The 18,265-nt window shown below is 42.7% G+C and overlaps 1 protein-coding gene across 3 annotated transcripts in view; it reads right to left on the reverse strand.

The window, feature by feature from the left end:
• TPH2 (tryptophan hydroxylase 2) overlaps positions 1-18,265 on the reverse strand; it is a 70,164-nt gene that overhangs the window by 41,494 nt on the left and 10,405 nt on the right. For all 3 annotated transcript variants that reach the window (XM_043493283.1, XM_038411867.2, XM_043493286.1), the window contains exons 5-7: positions 14,212-14,279; positions 4,045-4,241; positions 2,118-2,253 (exon numbers count right to left, since the gene is read on the reverse strand). In XM_043493283.1, the coding sequence (XP_043349218.1) occupies positions 2,118-2,253; positions 4,045-4,241; positions 14,212-14,279 (401 nt within the window). The remainder of the gene's footprint in view (positions 1-2,117; positions 2,254-4,044; positions 4,242-14,211; positions 14,280-18,265) is intronic.

An 18,265-nucleotide genomic window follows, 5' to 3' on the forward strand; every position in this document is an offset into this window, starting at 1 on the left:
TAGTTTTCTTCACACAGGATTATATTAATGCAAAGTAGGAACCTTAGTTCACACCCACAGTAGGTATATGGGGGAGTTACAGCAGAGCACTTTGGTGCGCCCTGCTATTCATGACCCCCCATAGTCTGTACTGAACAGCAGTGTATACGTCCCTATATACACAGAGGTGGTCTACCAGCATGCAATTAATCCCCTTTTTCAGGAATCTCAGCCAAAACACCAGCACTCAGTTTCTTTGCAGCTGCTCTGCCTCAAGAACTGACTCTCATTAGAGAGATTAGGTAGAGAGCAAATTCCTTTGACGCTTGCCACAGCTTCCCCCAAAAGATAATGCATTACAAAACTAGCAATCCATCATTTCTTCAAATGTTGTATAAAGCTCCCACCATAAGAAAGAGAACTTCTAGTGTGATGTGTAACAGTGCCAACTGGTGATTTCCACCATGATAGTACATTAAATTATTTTTAGATATAGCTTTTAACTGTAAAATAAATTTAAAAAATGCCGCTAAGTTATTGGATTTATATTTTAAGATGTTTTCCCAGGGCTTCAATGGATCTGCTCTTGTGAGCAAAGTTATGCATAGGCTTAAGTGTTTGCAGGATTAGAGCCGCAGATATTAACTCATTTGTTTCAGAGTAGCAGCCGTGTTAGTCTGTATTCGCAAAAAGAAAAAAGAAAAGGAGTACTTGTGGCACCTTAGAGACTAACAAATTTATTAGAGCATAAGCTTTCGTGAGCTGCATCCGATGAAGTGAGCTGTAGCTCACGAAAGCTTATGCTCTAATAAATTTGTTAGTCTCTAAGGTGCCACAAGTACTCCTTTTCTTTTTTCTTTTAACTCATTTGTGTAAGATTTGGCTTTGGTTTTTGTTACCATATATTATACAAAAATAAAATACACCAAAATGATACATGCTGAATAAAGAAAGGCTATCATTTCATGCTAGATATCTGATAAACTGCTCAAACATGGCCCTTATGGTTTATGCAGTCAGCAGAGTCTCTTGATGGAATTACTATTCTATTATTTACTTGCATAGAACATGAAACATTCAATATCAAAAAAAAAAAAAAAAACCACCTCCTAGAGGACCTAGTTAGAATTTTTTTTAAGGATATTAAGAGTTTTCAGTTTTCATCTAAAACCCAGACATTTCAATTTGAAAATGCTGGTGTGGTGCCTCATTGGAGTCATAGTTTGAGAGCCGGCGACGGCCGGGTATGGGCCCGACGCTCCAGCGCCATCCATTTTCAGGACTAGTTGATTCGGCAGGTGAGTTGTTACACACTCCTTAGCGGATTCCAACTTCCATAGCCACTGTCCTGCATCTGAAAAAATGATGTTTTACCCACGAAAGCTTATGCCCAAATAAATCTGTTCATCTTTAAGGTGCCACCAGACTCCATCTAACAGTTTGAGAGTGTCACACTCAAGTTCTCTTCTATGGCCCAGGTTCTCTGATCAGATTATATCTCCCATATTGCTCCACAGTCCCCTCTCTTGGTGAGGGGAGGCAGTGCATCATGGAATACCATACCTAAGGTGTATGAGAAATGAAGTCAGGTTGGGGAGTCCAGCCCATAGAGTAGAACAGGGACATGAGATACCCAAACTACAACTCCCAGGAGGCACCATGGTGGTATATCTACATTAAAAGATTTCAGTTTTTGGCCAAACACTGGGGGGGGCAGGGGGGAAATTGGTTTTCATGCATCTGGTTTGTAGACCAAAAAAACCTGAAATTTTTTGCAGACACTTTGATGAAAAAATTTATTTAGTTGAAAACCCAAATTTTCCATCAAAAACAGTTGAGACAGGAAAATAGTCAACCAGCCCTACAAACAACAGATGCCAAATCCTCAGAACTACCACAAAGCCCACGTTAAAAAAAACCCCAACTTTGGGTGAAATTCTCACTCCCCTTATGTCAATAAGAGTTCTGCCATTGACTCCACCAGAGAAAAGGTTTCATGCTTTGTGCAAAGGTTCTCCACTGGAGTCTGGGAAAAGAAGTGGCTTGTTGAAAGGGCTGAATCAACATAAAAATTTAGAAAATTAAGTTATAGTTATAGTTGATTTTAATAACAAATGAATAGGACACGGTATACTTACGGTTCTGGCGTGTAGAGAGGGTCAGAGCCATGTCGTACATATTGAGTGCAGTGAAAAACTCTATAGGCTAATCCTGCTAAAAAATCTCGAGGAGATAGATATCCTGCAACTGGTCTCACCGTGAAGCCAGACCTTTCTAAAGTGGAAGAGACAGTGAAAAGACCAAATTGAATATATCAACACGTGAGAGCAAGCAAGGATTTGTAGTTATTTATTCTGTCCGAAACAAGGCACTGAAAGAAAACCTTGGCCAAAAATGCTATACTATTCGCACCCACCTTCTACTGCTAAAATACCCTTAATTAAAACAGCTTGAAGTAATTCATGGTTTAAGAACTTTTACTAGAAAAGAAGTCAAGTCTATAGTGAGTAATAACATCATGAAATATCTGTTTTTATGTATGGCACCAAACAAGAACAATATAAAAGTTTCCAACACAGAACCTGAATTCGGTGAAATATGATGTAAATCACCTTTACTGAAATTAAACTACATAAAAAAATAAGCATACCTTTAAAGTACTATCTTATAAATTATTTAAACATATGGTGACATGAATATATCAGTTACTTATTTTTACATTTAATAATGCATTCCTTTGTCAGATTAGTCCTTCAGGGGAGTTATTTCAAACTCACAGTGACTTTGAACAGGCTAGTTCTTTCCCAAGTTTTTTCTCTACTCATTAGTGGCTGTTTTCAAGGTGTTTACAGGAAAATATTCCAAGTTCAGTTTCCACAAAAATTGTGGCTGCTTTGACTGATCTGAAAGTGTATTTCTGTAGCTCTGTTGCTATTTTTAGCTTCTCATTAAGAAAAAAAGAATCATGATTCACCATTCCCTCAGACCAAGAGAACAATATATTAGTGATTCTTTCATACCAAACAGTGTATTTATTTTAAGTTAAAATTCTTCCATATACATTTAGGACACCACTCTTCCTTACCTTTTTTTGTATGGCACCTATAGCACAAAAGATTTTTGTTTTATAAACATTTGTAGGATATTATACACTTGAGCTCCCAGGATTGCTGCAAGAGACAGCAGCATGTTCCTGCCCCTGAAGTTCTCAAGATATCTTTGAGGAGAATGGACAATGAAAGAATTAGAACTGACAGACTGCTCTGAACCGTGAGGGCAAGCCACTAGAGGGCTCAACATCTGCGTCTTCTCCTTTCATACAAGGTATGTTTTCATCAGAGATGGGGAAGAAGGGCTTTATCAAAAGCAAATAATCATTTAGGCCTTGATCATTCAAGGAAATTCCCTGAAGGAGAACCTCTGCACCTGTGTGGGGCCCTATTCACGTGGAGCTCATTGCAGCGCTGGGACCTTGATAAGTGTATATGAAATGGGTCTGTCACTCCAAAACCAGAACTTCAAAATTGTACTGGAATCCTGCAAAGTTCATTTGGGAATATTCAAACACATCTGGATAAATGCATTCCCACCATCTGCAACCCTTGGCATAGATACAGACATTGTAATGAACGAGGATGCCTGAAGTCATCTTTAAATTCTACTATCTCAACATTTCATTCTTCATCCCCCCTAGGAGGAGCTACATGAGAAGCAGCGTTCCTTCAGTGTGCTCATTACAACAGCACAGCTATCCATGCTCGCCATCCGTGTCACACCACAAGACCTTCCTCTACCGCCAATATAATTTTATATGATGTGTAGCGTGCAAACTCATTTAGGTGTGCTACCCAGCCCCTTTCTGAACTTTCTACATTCCTATTAAAACAACTATCACTCACTCCAACAATTTCTCTCCTGTGGAAAACATTGCAATGAGAGAGTGTGTGTTGACTAATGGCCTGATCTAAAATCCACAGACATCAATGAACTTTGGATCAGGTCCTAAGAGAAGACAACATTTTTTCATGACATCATGGCTATTCAAAAATCAAGCATGAACCTTACCTTTAAGAAAAATAGAAACATCTTCCAGTTGGGGTACATTATCCTCTCTATAACCACAGTACTTGGTCAGCAAAGGGAAGTTTTTTAAATATTCACGACAAGCATGAGTGGGATAGAGTTTTGTGAGTTCCCTGAATACTGTCCCCCAAGTTTTAATTTCTTCAGCTGTGTATTCCACCCTGGGAATGGGTTGACCACTAAAAAGAAGGAGAAATATTCTTAAACACATAACAGTTGCTAGACTGATTTTAGACAGTAAATTCTTTGGAGCAGGAACATCATTTCCATGTATCTTATTTCTACATCAGTAAATAACTGTGTGCATTAATGGTCCTATCTAAATAATAAAAACCTGAAATCAAACCTTCTGTTAAAACAAATATTATTGGGATGTTTCCTGACATTGCTTTTGTTCTATATTAATAATAAATATATTGTGGTATTAGGAAGGACTCCTTGGCACCACATAAACTGTATATTTCTGAACGTGAGGCCACTTATCCTTTCATATTTGGCTGCATGAATATCATGATTCAGTCCCTTTGCTTTCTCTCTCTCAAGCAATTTCTGATCCATGACAGAAATTGTATCTGTCACCCTAGACTACTTTCCTTAGTAGCCCCTTGTGAGGAATTTGCCAAGTGCTCACTTAAAGTCCAAACAATTAAATCTACCAATTCTCCTTTATCCACTCTTTTGTTGAGGCGCCCAAAGAATTTTAATAGATTGGAGAGGCACACATCTCCTTAAAGAAGCTGTGTCAATTTGTCCGTATCATATTGGACCACACCTTCAGAATTAGCCGTCTGGCATCCAGCTCAATTTAGGATGGAGGGCACCACTAAAATGTCTGTAAGCCACCTTAATGCCCCACCCATCCTCAGGCTGCCAGTCTGATCCTGAAGAGCATAACAGCTGCTCCAATTTGCATCAGCTGCAATGGGCCCATGGGACTGTTCTATCAGCCAAGGATCACCAAAGCACAATGCTCTAGCCATGTCCCTTTTTCCTCAGCCACACTCTGTGCTGGGGAAGCATGAGGTAGAGGTTGGCACAGATCCAGCAACATCACTAGAAAATTCCCTGCAAAAAGGGAAGCCTCATCTGGCCACGTAAGCTAGCTTCATATCTGCTTTGTGTCACTGAAGAGGTGAAAAAAGCCAAGAATTTGGGGCATTTTAAACTTGGGTGTTTTGTAATTTACTTGTTGTCCCAACTAATTATTAGACCCTGGATTAAGGTTCATTCACCTTTAAATTCTCTAACAAAAGGTTCATCCTGTCTACGTGAGTTTGTTCTACCTGTTCCTCCCGCTTTCCATCTCATCATGACACCAATTTTCTCAGCTGGAGGATCAGTGAAGCCAGTTCTGAGTTGAGCCTGCTCTCTAACGTCTATACATGCCACATCTACAAATAATTCCATCTCACTGCGATCTTCCACTCAGCATCTCTGTCCTCAGGCTCTGAGGCCCACGAGCTGCCTGCACCACAAGGAAAGTGGCAGTGGTGCATGATGAATTTGCAATCTGTGCAATGAACAGGGTAGCCCCAAACCTGAATTATGTGTTGCTGAACTTTAACTACCCTAAGTTACAGTGGAGGCTTTACTCAGGGCCGGCTCTAGGATTTTTGCCGCCCCAAGCAAAAAAAAATGTTTGCCTACCCTGGCTCCACCCCAACTCCACCCCTTCCCCAAATCCATGGCCCTGCCTCCTCCCTTGGGCGTGCTGCGTTCCCCCCCCCATTCTTTCTGTGGCTCCCCTCCCCCCCCGCAACCCCAACCCTAGCTCACCTCCGCTCCGCCTGCTCCCCGGAACATACCACTGCTTCGCTTCTCCCCCCTCCCTCTCAGGCAAGGGAGAAGCAGCATGTTCAGGGGAGCAGGCAGAATGGAGGTGAGCGGGGGGGAGAACAAAAGGGGGAAGAGGAACAGCTCCCTGCCCCAGCTCACCTCCGCTCCACCACCTCCGCCTCCCCCGAGCCCGCCACCACTCTGCTTCTCCTCCCTCCCTCCCAGGCTTGCTGTTTCACACGGGGGCAAGCCTGGCGGGGGGAGAAGCAGAGCTGTGATGACGCGCTCAGGGGAGCAGGTGGAGGCGGAGCGGAGGCAAGCTGGGGCGGCAGGGGCACATTTCTAGGGATGGCATAGCCAGTGCCGGAATGCTGCCCTGGAACTGTGCCGCCCCAAGCACCTGCTTGTTTTGCTGGTGCCTAGAGCTGGCCCTGGCTTTACTCCAACTGATGACTAAGGGTGACCAAGATTTTATCCATTCTAAGTTAAAAGCTAAGGGTTTTTTCCTGGCTAGCCACCCAAATAAATACATAGGATCTCGGATGGGGTTGTACTTGGGCGGGGTTAGCCTATGCCACCGCCTGTGCCACCACAGTCACACTGCTATTTGTAAACAGACAAGCTTGGGAAGAGATAGCATGTGTATGTCTACCCAAGCTGGGAGTTACATCTCCCAGCCGCAGTACAAATGTACCCCACCCAGATGGCTAGGTCAGACCAACCTGGAGCATTTGGTAGGTTCGTATCTATGTAAAAAACATGAGTAGGCAACAGTGAACAAGAGAGTGTAAAGAGAAAATGTATTCTATAACTAATCACAAGATACAAATGCCCCCCCCACTTCCCCCACTGTATAGTTATTAGCTTTATAGAAAAACATCATAACTTTTTATAGGCTGTTTTAAAGGGGTTTTTCCCCCCGTCAAGTTGTTTTTTTTTTTTACTGATTTTTTTTTTGTTTAAATAATCAAAGTAGATACAAACAAGAAAAATGAAAAATCTAAAAAGGGATGCATAAAGTTGAAAAGAACATGAAATTAATATGTGCCTTCCCCTACGTGCTAGGACTTAGGCCTATTACAAATACAATTAGAATGTGACTGAAATTAGTTTGACTTGGAAGCTTGTGTGACAAGAAAATTACAACACAGCAGGTATTTGTAGGTAGCGCAGAAAAATTACTAACTCCTGGGGATGGTAATGAATTCAAAATATAGGCTTGATTTGGCAAGACAAAATTAAAAGTATGTAACTGTTGTATTTGTATGTGAAGGAACAGATACCATTAACTCCAGAGAAATTCACTAAATCAATCAGAGTAGTGTTAGCAAGACTAATAAGGGTACTCTGCAACCTCCAGAAAAAGAAAAACAGAGAACAAAATAGCATACGACAAGAAAAGAAAACTTTGATAGCAACAGGGAGAGTTTGGCTAACTTTAGTTTTCCTATTACCAAGCCAAATCTTGAAGTGCTAATTCACTCTTGACTTATTTGAAGTCAATGAGACTAAAGAATGAGCCAAAACAGAGTTAGCACTTAACTACATGGCTACACTTGCAGATGTAAAAGTGCTCTGAGTTAAACCAGCCTTCAGAGAGCGCAGTAGGGAAAGCGCTGCAGTCTGTCCACACTGACAGCTTCAAGCGCACTGGTGTGGCCACATTTGCGTCACTTGCAGTGGCATTGGGAGTGGTGCATTGTGGGCAGCTATCCCAGCATGCAAGTGACTGCAACATGCTTTTCAAATGGGGTGGAGTGTGACAGGGAGTGTGTTGTGTGTATGTGGGGGGCTGAGAGCATGTCAGCATGCTGTCTTGTAAGTTCAGACAGCAGCAGACCCCCCCCGCCCACCTTCCTCCCCGCCCCCCCCCCCTCTCTCTCTCTCTCTCTCTCTCTCTCACAGCAGTCCACACTAATGGTTGCTTTGTTTTGGAGCAGATAAGCAACCAGCTGTCAGAAACGGCGCTTTCAAAGGGCATATCCGCATTCCTGAAGCAATTCAAAAACAATGACAAGAGTGACCACTTGACTTAAGGGGATTATGGGACGTTTCTGAAGGCTGATCAGAGCACAGTAATGCAACACCTTGTTCACACTGACACCTGGGCGTTTCAGCCAAGACGCAGCAAGTGTTAATCTTCTCGCTGAGGTGAAGTACCAGGAGTGCTCTAGCCATGAAGTCAGAGCGCTCTACATGCTTTGTCAGTGTGGACAGGTAGTGAGCTAGGGCGCCCGGGGCTGCTTTAATGTGCTCTAACTCGCAAGTGTAGCCAAGCCCTTGGAGGTACATCTGAAATACTATTAGCAGTGTGGAGACTAATGAGGGGTAGAAAGTCAAAAGGGGGCGGGGCACCTGACTACACTTGGGCAGGAAAAACCTATCTTTAATTTACTATTGAGCCTGCACACAAAGCCAAGGACCATTCTCAAAACAGCTGATGTACACAGGAGATCAGACTGTCCCATAATTAATAATTAAGAGACGGTCTTGTCAGCCAGCCATACCACATTAAGGATTGCGCGTACCAGCTACTCTGCATCTGGGGACCCACATACACATACACCCCCTCCAAAAAAAAAAACCCACCCAAAAACCCAACAACTTTGTGACAATAACTATATGGAAAAGTAACACTAAGAAAATAGCTGATGGATTTTTATCTTCTTTTAATATGACTTAGCATCTGGAAACAAGGGAGAGAGCCAGCACCATGCAACTAGCCAGCACCAAGCATACCACAAATTGCAGTTTGTGAATCACTACAGAAGATATTAGCTAGTGATTTAAATATTAATCAGACCATGATCACTTGATCTTAACAGCTCAAAGGCATTTTATTTATTGATGAGTTTTTCATGTTGGTGGGGAACAAGTTATGAAGTATCTCACTTACCCAACTGTCCAGATAGCAATAAAATATTTGCAGAGTAACATACCTGATACAGAAAAAGCAAGAGCCAACTATCTGGCACCCCAGGAAATTCCACAAAAGGACTGCTTAAGATTAGGCCTAAAATGGTCTCATTAGCTTCCAATACCAGAGAATGGGGAAAGGAAACTCCACCAAAATATGAGGAAGCAAGAGAGAAGTGAATATGCTACATTTTTAACTGATCTGGAACAAAACAGAATGAGGCATATATATAAAACTGTGGGCTAAATCCTGACTGAAGTTAATAGTAAACTTCCATTGACTTCAACAGAAGCAGGCCTGGGCCTTTTTGTATGAGAACCTTTCTTTGTGAGCAATGGGAACAGAATCTGGCCTAGGGAACTTTTGTAAAAAAACAACAACCAGGATTCCATTGGTTATCATCAACTACAAGAGAATTATAAAAGAGCCCAACTCATGTGCACTGGTTGTATATTGGTATAATTCCATCGACTTCACTGTAATTTGCACTGAAGTAACTTTGAACAGGCTCAAAGTATTCTTTGCCCTGACTACTTGACTTTAACCTGAGAAAACTTAGTACTAAACTACTGTAATTAATGTTTGCATGGACCTGCTAAGTCAGATCTATCATTTTCTGTATTTTATAGAGTGGTAAAATAGGTCTTACAGGTCACCATAATAGAGGCTCAACCTAAATGTATATCCCAAATTTAAAAACATAGTAAGAGAACCAAAAAAGAGCTTCCGTGGCTAAACAACAAAGTAAAAGAAGCAGTGAGAAGCAAAAAGGCATCCTTTAAAAAGTGGAAGTTAAATCCTAGTGAAGAAAATACAAAGGAGCATTAACACTGGCAAATGAAGTGTAAAAATACAATTAGGAAGGCCAAAAAAGAATTTGAGGAACAGTTAGCCAAAGACTCAAAAAGTAATAGCAATTTTTTGTTTTTAAGTACATCAGAAGCAGGAAACCTGCTAAACAACCAGCAGGGCCACTGGACAATCGAGATGCTAAAGGAGCATTCAAGGATGATAAGGCCATTGCGGAGAAACTAAATGAATTCTTTGCATCGGTCTTCACGGCTGAGGATGTGAGGAAGATTCTCAAACCTGAGCCATTCTTTTTAGGTGACAGATCTGAGGAACTGTCCCAGATTGAGGTATCATTAGAGGAAGTTTTGGAACAAATTGATTAATTAAACAGCAATAAGTCACCAGGACCAGATGGTATTCACCCACGAGTTCTGAAGGAACTCAAATGTGAAATTGCAGAACTACTAACTGTAGTCTGTAAACTATCATTTCAATCAGCTTCTGTACCAGAAAACTGAAGAATAGCTAATGTGACGCCAATTTTTAAAAAGGGCTCCGGAGGTGATCCCAGCAATTACAGGCCTGTAAGCCTGACTTCAGTACCAGGCAAACTGGTTGCAACTATAATAAAGAACAATATTGTCAGACATATAGATGAACATAATTTGTTGAAGAAGAGTCAAGATGGTTTTAGTAAAGAGAAATCATGTCTCACCAATCTACTAGAGTTCTTTGAGGGGGTTCAACGAGCATGTGGACCAATGGGATCTAGTGGATATAGTGTACTTAGATTTTCAGAAAGCCTTTGACAAGGTCCCTCACCAAAGGCTCTTACGCAAAGTAAGCTGCCATGGGATAAGAGGGAAGGTGCTCTCATGGATTGGTAACTGGTTAAAAGATAGGAAACAAAGGGTAGGTATAAATGGTCAGTTTTCAGAATGGAGAGAGGTAAATAATGGTGTCCCCCAGGGATCTGTTCTGGGACCAGTCCTATTCAACATATTCATAAATGATCTGGAAAAAGGGGTAAACAGTGAAGTGGCAAAATTTGCAGATGATACAAAATTACTTAAGACAGTTAAGACCCAGGCAGACTGCAAAGAGTGCCAAAAGGATCTCTCAAAATTGGGTGATTGGGCAACAAAATGGCAGATGACATTTAATGTTGATAAATGTAAAGTAATGCACATTGGAAAGCATAATCCCAACTTTACATATAAAATGATGGGGTCTAAATTAGCTGTTACCACTCAAGAAAGATCTTCAAGTCATTGTGGATAGTTCGCTGAAAACATCCACTCAATGTGCAGTGGCAGTCAAAAAAGCTAACAGAATGCTGGGAATAATTAAGAAAGAGATAGATAATAGGACAGAAAATATCATATTGCCTCTATATAAATCCGTGATATGCCCATGTCTTGAATACTGTGTGCAGATGTGGTCTCCCCATCTCAAAAAAAGATATATTGGAATTGGAAAAGGTTCAGAAAAAGGCAACAAAAATTATTAGGGGTATGGAACGGCTTCCATGTGAGAAGAGATTAATAAATCTGGGACTTTTCAGTTTGGAAAAGAGACGACTAAGGGGAGATATGATTGAGGTCTATAAAATCATGACTGGTGTAGAGAAAGTACATAAGGAAGTGTTGTTTACTACTCCTCATAACACAAGAACTAGGGGTCACCAAATGAAATTAATAGGCAGCAGGTTTAAAACAAATAAAGGAAATATTTCACACAACGCACAGTCAACCTGTGGAACTCCTTGCCAGAGGATATTGTGAAGGCCAAGACCATAACAGGGTTCAGAAAAGAACTAGATATATTCATGGAGGATAGGTCCATCAATGGCTATTAACAGGAATGGTGTCCTTACTCTCTGTTTGCCAGAAGCTGGGAATGAGTGACAGGGTATGGATCACTTGATGATTACTTATTCTGTTCATTCCCTTTGGGGTACCTGGCACTGCTATGGTTGGAAGACGGGATACTGGGCTAGATGAACCTTTGATCTGACCCAGTAGGGCCATTCTTATGTTCTTATGTCTTACTATATTAGCTTTGAATTTGGCTGTCTCCCACACTGAAGGCAAACAAATGCATTACCTGTAGAATTGTCACACGGCTAATAGTTGAAGCATCCTGTCTTGGAGGACTAAATAAATCATCTTGCCAGTGCAGGACTTAAGATATTTCTAATGCTCCTATCTATGTATTAACTACGGCTGGAATCAACAATCTAGGCCTTTTTCCTCGCAAACATTTTATGATTCTATCTCCTGTACCTCAGGAATGTCCTCTCAGCTGTGTATGTGCAAACAGGGTAACACTTCTAACAGCTTGTTTTAATCCTAGGTAGTGACAGACACTCCAGTGAGTGTGTATCATGTTCCTCTGCAGACACAGAAATCTACGGGCAATGCTCAGCATGTTTAGGCTTGCTTGTTCCTCTGTCGCTTTCAGGTTCCTGTTAATATAAGTTTTGAAATGGCTTATTTCCCTTATTTGTACCATAGATTTTAATGTTTTTCCTTACTTCTGTGGATTATATTATTTGCTTTGCCCTTTCAAAGTTCTGATAAGAAACTCAGAGATTTAATACTAACCTCCAGTGGGATTCCTGCTGCCTCTTCGATAATTCTCACATACTCCTATTCTGTTCTAGAAGTTATTTTCCCAATCAGCTGCCTTAAACCTCATCCTGTCTTTTCAAATTAATTTCTAACTGACCCGTTCCCCGCTTTTGCTTTATGTTTTGGCCTTGTAAGTTGATTCTCTTTTTTTTTCTCTCTCTCTGTGGGGCTGGCACATAACTATCACCTTACCCCCAATACATACACCCCTCTGCTTTCCTCTACCTGCCTTTGAGGCCTCATTCTTCCCCATACATCAGACTGTCTGGCACTTATTAATTGGTCAGAGATGCAATGTAAGGCTTTTCTTTCTCTTTCTCTCACCCATTGCCCAAGGACTGCGTGTGCCATCTCTGCAGCACCTCCTGCTACCAGCTACTCCTATTGCCAGCTAACAGAGATCTCCTTTAGCTAAAGTGCTAGGTAGTGTTTTGGGAACTAAGTATCCCTAAGTCTAGAACCAGCATTCTACTCCCAGCTTTGCAGACATGAGTGTGATTTATTTTGTAATTCTGACGGTTGTATGGTTTGAACTCTTGTGAATCCCAGGTAAAAGGGATGAAGTTTATCTAATTAGGCAAGTACATAGTCCATACAGGAGGTTAAAACTTGTGATTTCCCTTCCACAGGACATTCTCAAAAAGAAAAGGAGTACTTGTGGCACCTTAGACATTTCAAAAAAGTTTGCATTCTGAATCAGAACGAAAATTCAAAATTCCAAATTCCCGGAGGAGAGGAAATTCTAAAAATATTTCATTTCAGAAAAATCAAAGCCTTTTCATTTGATTTTTGCTAAACAAAAACAGAGCAGCCAGCTGTCCTGACTCAGAGACTCCTTGCATTGCCACCAACTCCTCAGAGAACAGCCCAGGGCATCCCTTAGGTTTACATGAATTCCCCACTGTGGAGCAGGGAGTCTATAAACCAGGGGTGGGGAACCTTTTTTCTATCGGGGCCATTGACCCACAGAAAAAAATCAGTCAGTCAGAGGCCACACACAGTCCCATGGGGCGGGGGAAGGCTCGGAGCTTCCTCCCGCAGCAGGAGCAGGTGCTTGCGGCTCCAGCCCCATGGGGTGGAGGGGCACGGAGGCTCAGAGCTTTTGGCCCATGGTGTGGAGACTTGCCACAGGCCAGATGTTCCCCATCCCTGCTATAAACCCTGAGAGCCCCAGCTCCAGTTAAGCCTCCACGGTTTCCAGGGTTGCCAGGCTCCTGGCTTCATGGCTGGGAATGTGGAAGCCTGAGAGCCCCATCTTAAGTCTGCCTGCCTCTGAGCCCTGAAGGCTTCCAGAGTCTGCCACTCTGAGGCAGCCCCACCTTGGCGACTGCTTCAGAGTCAAGGACAACAGGACTTTCAGGCTCGTAGCAGCTCTGGGAGTCCAGCTGAAACCTCCTGCTGGGGGCCTCGGGGCGTCCAAACTTTCTGCCATGCAGCCTACATCTGCCTGTGGCAGAAGTTCATAGAAATCTAAATGTTTCCATGAAACATTTCATTTTGGACAATTTAGCATTTTCTGATGAGAAAACACTTAGTCAGAAAATTCCCAATCCGCTCTAATCGTGCAAACACTTTGTATGATGCTGCCCTCTAGTGGCTGTTCTGGAGAGAGAAAAGGGGTTCCATTTGTAGTGGGGGAACTCTTCTTTGGCTCAAGTGCTAGAGACCTATGTTCTGGAGTGAAAAAACTAGGATTCTAGGCCAATTATAGGAGGCATCTGTGTCCATGGCACATGGGGATTCATTTCATTATAAGATACGCAAACATTTGTGAAATAGCTCCTTACATTAAACTAGCCAGGAACATAATGGTGACAATGTAGCACTTAGCCTCTAAACCCCTCACTTGCTTATAATTATATTGAAAATTATATGATTTCAAGCTTTTGGTTAGTCATTTGTAACATATACTAAACTGGTCAAAGATCAATGGCTCACTTCTCTTTTCCAAAACTTTATGCTAACAGAAATAAGTGGAGTGGAATTTTTTTCTAACTTAGCAGCACAGAAAAGAAATATACCAGTACTTACTATTTATAACTCATGGCAACATCCACAAAATACTTTCTTCTCTGTCGATATACATTGTCCTTAAATCCCTTAAGAAAGGAAGACAAGATTAATTTATAACAAAGAGAAAGAAAACCAGCTGTAAGAATTTTAAAATAAATCATTAAAGTGTTTACTTTGCATTTAATTATATTGCTTTCTGATTAACAGCATCTATTTTAATGTGGAGAAAAATAAGCTAGTGTCACACTTCCTCCAAAAGGAACATTTCCAGGAGAGGTGCTATGCACTGGTGCCATCACACAGCCAAAAATATTAAGTATGGGAAAAATGGTTATGACTCAACTTCAGCCCACCCTAACACCTTCATGACCTGACTGGAGTCTCCCAAGCAGGCAAGAATCTGGGTTCTTGGCTCATGCATCACACTTTTTTCATGGCTTGAAAACTGAAGTGCCTCAGAATTCATGAAGAGCTTGTTTTAAAGATGCTACTGTGATGGCCACTATCTTGGCTATCACATGGGGATTGAACCAAAAATCTCCAGAGCATGAGCTGCTGCAGCTTGCGCTAAAGTCCTACAACTGTGGCTGTAACAGACTTATTTTCTTTGAGGATCAACCACAGAGGGAGGTATGTGTAACAAACACCTGTGGGCTACACTACTTTCTGTTATTCTAAACCACATGCAACATTTCTTCTTTATACACAAAACACTCAGACACGCTTCACTTTTCAGGCTAAGTAGTAAGTGTCAACTTCAAAGGCAAGATTGGAGTGGGTTTAAATTTAATTTCAAACAGGCATAGCAGCCCAGAAAGTATATTTGCACTCGCCCCACTCAACTGGGCAGTAGTGTAACCAGAAACAATACCACTCTCCTCTGTCACTATGCATGGACAAAAACACAAAAATGGCAGAAAAATGGCTGTTGGTCCACACAGCTTCGATTCATAGATTGCATAGCCAGAGGGACTATTTGTGATCATCTAGTCCGACCTCCTGTATAGCACAAGCTAGAGAACTTCCCTAAAACAATTTTTATAGCAGAGCTTTTAGAAAAACCTCCAATCTTGATTTAAAAATGGTCAGTGATGGAGAATCCCACATGACCCTTGGTAAATTGTTCCAATGGGTAATTATCCTCACTAAAAAAAATTTACGCCTTATTTCTAGTCTGAATTTGTCTAGCTTCAACTTCCAGTCATTGGATTGTGTTATAAAACTTTCTCTGCCAGACTGAAGAGCCCATTATTGAACATTTCTTCCCATGTAGGTAGTTATTGACTGTACTCAGGTCACACTTCCTCTTTGTTAAACTAAATGGATTGAGCTCTTTGAGTCTATCACTATAAGGCATGCTTTTTAATCCTTTAGATCAATCTCATGGCTCTTCTCTGAACCCTCTCCAATTTATCAACATCCTTCTTGAACTGTGGACACCAAAACTGGACACAGTATTCCAGCAGTAGTTGCATCAGTTCCAAATACAGAGGTAAAATAACCTCTCTACTCCTACTCAAGATTCCCCTATTTATGCATCCCAGGATCACATTAGCTCTTTTGGCCACAGTGTCACACTGGGAACTCATGTTCAGCCGATTATCTATCATGATCCCCAAACCTTTTTCTGAGTCACAGCTTCCAAGGATAGAGTCCCCCCCTACTGCAAGTATAGCCTATATTCTTTGTTCCTAAATGCAGATAATTACATATTAAAATGCATATTGTTTGTTTGCCTAAGTTTCCAGAACATTTTGGATTTGTAACTATCAGGGGGCTCTCGGCCATAGCTAGTGCATTCAGAGTGGCAGGCAGCAGCCACTATAAAATACATGCACGCACACGTGTGTGTGTGTGTACGTACACCCACGTGCTGCTGGGAGATGTAGGAGAGAAAACAAAAGGGACTGTGAAAGCATTCAAGCCTCCGACTCTCAAGCACAGCCCAAAGCAGCAGAGGCCTTGCAACATCACTCAGATGTTTGGAGGACACATTTTGCCTTTGTTCCACTAGCATGACTCATCTTGCCTACATCTACAGAGAGAAAGCTAGCTCATGAACCCTATTTCTTCTTTATTTTGGTCGCAGCTTCCAAAAACATAGTTATTCCCCTTCCCTCCCCCTATACTTTTGTTGGCTGCTTTACATTGTTTTAAGTGAATCTCTAACAAAGAAGAATAGTTCAGGGTGACAACGGTGCATTATATGGAAAAGGTTTCTTACAGGCATAAAGTTGTTGATCCTTATTGGAGTTACCTTGACTGTTTAAAACCTTTATGAAGTAAGTGCTGAGTTAATAAGTTGCAGACTTTGGATCAATGGTTGGGGGAAACCTTTTTCCTCTTAAGAGAGGCAAATGATTTTGTAGGGTCAGGTAGAAAGGGACGGATGGTAGTATAACTGGTTTGTTGCGACTCAAGAGTGTGTCACATGTAGTGAAATTCTGTTCCTGTTAACAGGACTGGTCCTAGAGCTCAGAGGATATTTCTACACCGGGGCAGGGAACCTACGGCCCGTAAGCCGGATCCGACCCTCTGCCTAATTTCATCCCACCTGCGGCAAGTCTCCATGCCGCGGGTCGGAAGCCTCAAGGCTTGGCGTCCCCCATGTGGGGCTCGACCCGTGAGCACTGGCTCACCCTGCTGCAGGGGGAAAGCTAGGGTTGCCAGGCCATTAAAAACCTGGTTGGGTCTGTGCAGCTCCCACAAGCAGCTGGCATGTCCCTGCGGCCCCTAGGCACAGGTGTGATCAGGGAACCATGGCTAATGGGAGCTGCAGGGTAAGGGTGTGGACAGCATGCACCACACAGAGCTTCCTGGCAACACCTCTGCCTAGGGGCTGCAGGGACATGCCAGCTGCTTCTGGGAGCAGTGCTGAGCCAGGGCAGACAGGGAGCCTGCCTTAGCCACACTGCACTGCCGGAAGCCACCTGAGGTAAGCGTTGTCCCGCTGGAGCCTGCGCCCCCTGCCCCAGGTCAGAATCCCCTCCCACACCCCAACTCCCTCCCAGAGGCCATACCCCCTCCTGCACCTCAACCCCCTGCCCCAGTTCTGAGCCTCCTCATGGAGCCTGCACCCTGCACCCCAACCCACACACCAACCCCTTGCCCCAGTCCCAAGCCTGCTCTCACATACCAAACACCTTGGCCCCGGCCCGGAGCCCCATCCTGCGCCCAAACTCCCTCATCCCCAGCCCTACCCCAGAGCCCACTGTGATGTGCCATTCCATATTATTTATGAAAATATGCTTATGATATGAATATGACATAACTACGATATACTTTATGCAAAATGGCTCATGTGAGATAGGGAGGCCTATGCCCCTACTTCCCCTCCCCGCCTTGTGCGCACCCCTGCTGGGTTTGTTAACCTAGGGCTTGAGCACCTGCACTCATTTGTAATCCAAGAGTAGGAATTGTTGAATGTTGGGTTCTAATCTGAGGCTCCAGTATCTACACTGCATTATGCAGGTCCAAGTCCCACTACCCATAGTCAAGACTTCCCAGTGCTCTCTCAAAAAGTGGCCAGTTCTATCCCTTTGTTCATGGTTCAGTGTGGGAAAACTTGACTGTCCTCTGAACTTAACTACCCAGAGGACAAAGAAAGTCAGTCCACGGGATTGTGGGATACTTTTGGTGGACTCCCATGGAAGAGTCCAGTGGGATGAGTCCAGGGTCTACACTGAAAAGCAATAGGCTTGAACCCTGGGTCCTGACTTGACTCAGGCTCAAACCCTACACTCCCATGTGGTACTGGGACCTCAGGTCCAAGAGCTGGTTAGCACGATTTGTGTGCAGACAGAAGTGGAATTAGATTTGAGCCTGAGTTCAAACTCTGGGTTTACACTGCAGTGTAGACATACCCGCAGTGGCCTTGTGCTGCCCCTGAATCAGGGTAGTTATTCATGGCCCATTATGACTCCTGTATGGCCCCTATACACTTCACAGAGGGGTCAGAGGAGAGATCAGAAATAGTCTGATGCCCAACAGTAGGTTTTGTTTCATTTCTAAGTCCTAGCGTTCTGTGTAGAATCACAAATGTGGTGTAAATTATGCCTATCCAAGTTGTCTA

This window comes from Dermochelys coriacea, chromosome 1, assembly GCF_009764565.3.
Source record: "Dermochelys coriacea isolate rDerCor1 chromosome 1, rDerCor1.pri.v4, whole genome shotgun sequence".
In the NCBI taxonomy this organism is placed as follows: domain Eukaryota; kingdom Metazoa; phylum Chordata; order Testudines; family Dermochelyidae; genus Dermochelys; species Dermochelys coriacea.